The 6318-nt window shown below is 35.1% G+C and overlaps 1 protein-coding gene across 1 annotated transcript; it reads right to left on the bottom strand.

Moving 5' to 3' along the window:
* Positions 1–4110: 4110 nt before the first annotated feature.
* On the bottom strand, positions 4111–6015 carry LOC137826499 (putative expansin-B2). The gene is made up of 4 exons (XM_068632476.2): positions 5810–6015; positions 5532–5644; positions 4819–5009; positions 4111–4592 (listed from the first exon to the last, which is right to left on the bottom strand). Exons 1-4 carry the CDS (start codon positions 6003–6005, stop codon positions 4265–4267), a joined length of 828 nt encoding a protein of 275 aa, XP_068488577.1. The 5' UTR covers positions 6006–6015; the 3' UTR covers positions 4111–4264.
* Between the last annotated feature and the right edge of the window lie 303 nt (positions 6016–6318).

Below are 6318 nucleotides of genomic sequence, written 5' to 3' on the forward strand. Positions count from 1 at the left end.
AGAAGAAGCATGGGTGAACTTTTGAACTATTAGGATACTGAAAAGTTCAAAGACAAATCATCCCAAAACAAAATCAATCGATCTTCACTTAAAGGTGAAGCATTGCATTTAAGTGGCCCAAAATCACACTTGGATATTGCATTAGGCCTGATAAATATTACTCATTCCTTATATGTAAGACATTATATGTAATTCAATTTAGATGTCTATGTTAGTGTTCCTGTCGGTTGACTCTAACAGCTGCTTTGGCCCTTCTATCTCCGCCTGAGATACCTGCCTTCTTGATCAAGAAACCTCTCACCTGCAAAGACAAAGGGGCGCCCTAGCAGCCGTTTGCACTTCGACGCTCAAGTCAGTATTAGGGCAAAGAAACACCAAGTGTGTATATTAGCTTCAATCTTAGAAACTGCGTACCTTACTAGGGTTCTTGGCACCCTTTATATAGGCTAAAACTAGGGTTTACCTTTGTGTCGTTACCCTTGTCTAGGGTTCCTTAGAGAATGTCCTTGCGCCGCTATTCATAGAATCTTAGCGTATCTGGCACATGAATTTCCCTTAACTGGAATGCAACGAATAACAGAGTGGTCGCTTGGGTACCAACTTGTGCACCTAATTTCTAACGCCATCTGCTTCGTGGGTGCAGCTTTCCCTGGAAATCCTAACCCTAATGGGCCTTAACGCCTCCTAGGATTATCCATACGTGTTGCGCCTTCTTGCGTCATACACACCACGTGCATGTATTTAGCTATTAACTTATCATGACTCTTGGACCCACCTTACATGGCCCTTTACAACGTTCAAACGACCGATGTCCGATCTTCTCCCTCTACTGGCGAGGTCCGATATCGATCTCCAACATCGGGCTAAGGATAGCAATATCAAAGACTAACCAAACCCCTGGTAAGTGTATTTAGGGCCCACCTCACGTCAGTCTTTGAGTCGATGACCGAGGACTGGTCGGGATAGTTAGAATTATAAGGCTAAAATAAGAGGGGAGTGAATTGTTTTTGAAATATTTTCACAAGTATTGAAGGTAAAGTGAAAGGCTATGAAGAATTAATCAATGGAAAAACTGTCTAGCCAAATATAAAACTGTTTTAAGCTTGATGCAAAAAATCAACCTGTTGTTTTTACTAAATAACCGGTTGTTTTTATCAACAGTTTTATCAAAACAGATTTAAAGCAATTTAAAGAGTGTAAGGATAAAGAGATTCACACAGAATGTTTATACTGGTTCACTCAACACCTGAGCTACATCCAGTCCTCAGACACCACTGAGAATTCTCTATGTAATCAATCACATATTACAAACTACACACACCAAGAGTAATGATCTTGAACCCCTCAAGAACACACACCACTTCTTGGCAAACACCACACCACTCCAAGAATGTTGAACTTGATCCCCTCAAGAACACACAACACTTCTTGACAACTCTAGTACAGAAATACAATTATTAAGAAGGAAGGGAATAGAATACACTTGGGTAAATCACAAGATCAAATATCAAAATACAAGACCCAATCCTATTCCACACTTGAGATTATCCAAAGCTCTTTCAAAACTTCAAAACTGTTTTTTATTTTATCTCTTTTACTTAGTTAATGCATAGGAGCGTAAAACCACATTTTTATCTTTCAATCAAATGGTTAAAATAGTTACAACAAAAGCCCAAAAGCAGTTGGATTCATTTAAAACAGAAAAACCATTTAACAGAATTTTGTTAAAGTTTTCAGCAAAACAATCGGTTGATTTTTCGAAATAACTGATTGAATTTTATTTGACAGCATAAAAATCCACTAAGTGTCAAATAACCTATTATTTCGAAATTTTAACCTGATGAAATTTGTTTGACGGTAAAGGCAAAGACAAAGCTTTTCCAAATCATTTTGAAATCCACTAAGTGTCAAACAACCTGTTGATTCGAAATTTCAACCTATTGAAATTTCACTTCCTTTTAGAAAATCCATCTTTTCAAAATGTTAAAGATTCAATTGAGCTTGGATCAACTTAAGGAGTGAATTAACAAGTTTCAAACAACTAGACACACACACAACAACAGCAAGGTCTTCAAGCTTTCCACTAGGATTTGGAGACATCAAAGCATCTTGTTCAATAGTCTAAGACATAAATTCTTTGTAACCATAATACCTTTATCAGGAACGTAAATATGGGCGACTTGTTGAACCGGATGAATTATTCCTCGTTACTCACACAAACAAGAAGGGTGATTGGGTAGATGATCGTTCTCGAGAGACTTGTGTAAGTAATTGTTTTGTTTAAAATTTAATACTTCATTAAATTTTTAAATGTAAATTACGAACATTTGCAATTTCCTTTACTCTTAGGAAACCTATCATAAGCGGTTAAGGATTATGCGATCAGGGAGTTTAGAAGGATCAACTTCTAGTATCTCTCATATTGATGCAACGATAAAGCTTCAGTGCTAGAAAGATGTTGTTGGAGGGAATAGTAGAGGTAGATTTTATGAGACTGGGGATTTGGCTGCTAACTTTTGCCATGGTACCTCATCCCTCACTCAACCCTCTGTATTAGCTTCTAGTATTGATCATGATGATCAACTAGCTGAGAATGCACAACTTTAACAACAAATCTTAGAGGCAAATGCAAAAGCAGACATGGTTGATCAGAGGAGTGTCCAGTTAGAGGACACAGTGAGGTTGATGCAACAACAATTAGCTATGATGATGGAAAAACATGATGCAGACACTTCAACAAGTACTAGTCAGGTTCACCCCCACTATGCCAAAGACTTTGATGATCACCATGTTCCTTGATTACCATTTCTACTGTAAGTTAAATTACTTGATCATTTTGTTCTATATTCTATATTACTAAATATAATTTTTATTTCATTTTAATTATTGTTATTTTTTTTACAGGTACTTTCCATTGTTTCCATTGTTCACTCAATCTTATTCTTGGGAAACATCATATGTATTAAGTTGAATACTTTTTTTTAAATATGTAATATTGACATAATATTCGTACTTCTTTCAATTAGTACATTCACTTGAAAAAAAAAACACTTCTTACATTCTTGTAATTGGATGATTGAAAACAATGATTTGATGATTGAAAATGCATAATGTTGGATATTTGTAAATTTGTAAATGGTGCATGGTAAATTTTTAAATGGATGGATAGGCGATATTTAAATGTGAATGAAATATGGATAGGTTATTTTAGATGTGATAATGGAATTGTGCAAGTTATTATGAATGTGAGAATGAGATTCTAAATAGGATCATCAACTATTTTTTTTATGCTATACGTGGGAGCAAGGGCCAATCCCTCACCAAGTCCACTTTCACAATAGCTAGGGTTTAGCCCTCTCTAAGTCGCAATGAGTTAGCTAGGGCTTAGCTCCCACTAGCTTGTCTTTTTTTTTCTTTAGTTATGGTTTAGCGCATGCATGTTCATAATAGGTTACAATTTAGCAAGGGTCTAGCCCTCTCTAGGTTAGACTAAGTGAGGGTTTCACCTTCTCTATTTTAGGAGGAAGCTTGCTCTTAATGACGGCGAAATGACTCTAACCTTACTCTAACAGTGAGGGTTAGGTCGTCTCTACTAGCTTCAAACTAGAGAGGGTTTAACCCTCTCTAGCTTGTCTTTTTATTCTTTAGCTATGGTTTAGCGCATGCATGTTCATAATGGGTTACAATTCAGTAAGGGTCTAACCCTCTCTAGGTTAGACTAAGTGAGGGCTTCACCTTCTCTATTTTAAGAGGAAGCTTGCTCTTAACAACGATGAAATGACTCTAACCTTACTCTAACAGTGAGAGTTAGGTCGTCTCTACTAGCTTCAAACTAGAGAGGGTTAAACCTACACTAGTAGCAGCAACCACTCGCATGAAGATTAGCTTCCATCCTTTTAGTTTTTGCTCAGCAGTCCAAGTTATGCCTCCATAATCCAACATTTGACTTTGCTTTGGCATATGCTAATTTACTGTTTCTTGTAGTGGTTGTTTTCTTTTTTAAAAGAATTCTTTATATATAATAATTAAAGTTAATTCTTTTTTAAAGTTTATCTAATTAATTGGTCTATTTATTGACTAATGAATTTTATATATAATAATTAAAATGGCTAGTAGCAAGCACAATTTCATTCATAGTAGATTATAGAAGACAATCGAAAGTCCACTAACAGGATGACATTTGATTAGATACATATCTTGGGTTATATATATAATATGATAAGTAGGATAGCTACAAAATGATGGTCACATAAATCTTTAGGTTTCAAAAATTCACAATTGATCTATATGTCTGACCAGGAGTCCATTCTGCAGGGATCACATTACTGGCCACAATGGTCTTGCCAGACTCAAGTGTGGTTAGCCTGATAGAGAAAGGTGCCTTCAGTGGTGAGCCTTTGTCAAGTTTCCAAACTGCACCCCATGATTGTTGCATTGAATCCCATGAATTTGAATCATCATGTGCTTCCTTGAGTTCAACCTTGGCAAGGTCACCATCCCCATCCTCAAATTCAACCAAGGCAGCAAAATATTCTTGGTTTGAGCCAGAGTCCACGTGAAAAGCTATTGACCTACCATAGTTGCATTCAATTCTGCAGCAAAAACCCGTCTCTAATTTGTCAGTTACAATATTGTAACCTAAAGGTTGAAAATAAAATATGGTAATGACAAAAACATAAACCAAATAAATGTCAAAAGAATATAAGTGAAAGTCAATAATGTTGAAATATTTATAGAAAAGTATAAGGATACTGAGAATTAATTAGTCTGCTTGTCTAAAAATGGAATTAATTAATTATTGGAATTTGGAGAGCATACCTTCTATGTTGAATGTTTATTTTTCCTGCATTGCGTAGATTCTCATCCTGACCTGAATCTGCCATTGCTCCAAAAGAACTGCCACTCAAATCAAAATGATATTGAGCATCTGAGCCACACCCAGCACACTCATCAGTGATCACTACTTTCACGGGATTGCCTGAGCATGCAGAATTCCCTGTGCATTTCACCTGAAAATAGAACAAAAACTGCACTACTTAAAATAATTTTCTTTCATGGACATAGTCTTGTGAATATGATTCTCCTTTGCATGCATGATCACTTTCTATTTCAAAATTGAGAACTTAGCAGTGTGACAGTATCACTTTTACGATAGTTAAGCTAAAAATTAATAAATTTTTAGTATATATATTTTTTCTTAATTTTATTGAAAACAATAATCTCTGGTAAAAAAATATGACTAGTCAAATTTAATATAATTTCTCCTTTAAAATTATGTTTTTCTTATTTTTTTATCTTATTAATACTAAAACCAATTCTTTTTAATATATTTGAATTAAGTAATATTGGGATTAACAATTTGATAATAAAAAAATTTCACTTTGTAATTTAGTTGGTGTAGTTTACTTAAACTTAATAAAACTGTAAGTTGGGTCATCATCACACATCATTTCACTTGTCCCGAATAGTCATGAAATAGTGTTAGAATTGTGCTAGCCTTCCTCTTGTGAAAGACGTAATAATGTTCTCACCTCATAACAAGAACCACACCCTTTGCCGGAGTCATATAACAGAGGGCTTCCTGCAGATATTAATGAAGAGAATGGAGGTTGCCCAACAGCGTTGCCGTATCCACAAGCTCCACCTATATATATATATATATATATATATATATATATATATATGTAAGTACAAAACATATAATAATCATAGAAATTAACTATTTCAATCATAACTTAAGCATTATTTGACAAAAAAACGTCTTATTAATATATACTAATCATTGAAACTGCTAATAGCTATTTATTACCTTCACTTCCATCTCCATTAGAAGGTCCATACCAAGTGGCCACTGCAGGTGACCAATCTGAACCAGATGGAGAATAATATGAAGCGTTAAGGAGCTTTTTGGGGTTGAAACAAGAGGAAGGGACTACTAGGAATACTGAGAGTATAGCTACAAGGGTAAGTAGATCAAATAAAGCACGTTGAAGTGTAAGAGCCATGTTATCAGAATTCACAAATCACTGCAATCTTTTTTGGTTTCTTTGGTAGGTTGTAGCTAACTGTGGAATATGGTGTGATGTATTTGCAATGGCTAGTGTGGTATTTATAGAGAAGTAACCGGGTTCTTAATTGCTCCCAAGTAAAATTATTCCACTGGGCAATATAAAAGAATATTGTTGATCCATGAGAGAGAGGTTTGTGCCTCACTTTCTTCAAAGAATAAGACAAATGTGATGTTTGAATTTGTGGTATCTATCAGGTATTCATCACCCTTCATGGTCTAGACAATATCTTATTGAAGATTTCCAATGT

This window comes from Phaseolus vulgaris, chromosome 8 (assembly GCF_051622355.1).
Source record: "Phaseolus vulgaris cultivar YP4 chromosome 8, ASM5162235v1, whole genome shotgun sequence".
NCBI classification, from domain to species: domain Eukaryota; kingdom Viridiplantae; phylum Streptophyta; class Magnoliopsida; order Fabales; family Fabaceae; genus Phaseolus; species Phaseolus vulgaris.

Bases quoted from the DNA above. Each gene is read 5' to 3' on its own strand.
- LOC137826499 (XM_068632476.2), bottom strand. From the start codon at position 6,005: ATGGCTCTTACACTTCAACGTGCTTTATTTGATCTACTTACCCTTGTA. The intron at 5,645-5,809 runs GTAATAAATAGC...ATATATATATAG, and splicing joins TAATGGAGATGGAAGTGAAG to GTGGAGCTTGTGGATACGGC. The intron at 5,010-5,531 runs GTGAGAACATTA...TTCTATTTTCAG, and splicing joins GGTGTGGTTCTTGTTATGAG to GTGAAATGCACAGGGAATTC.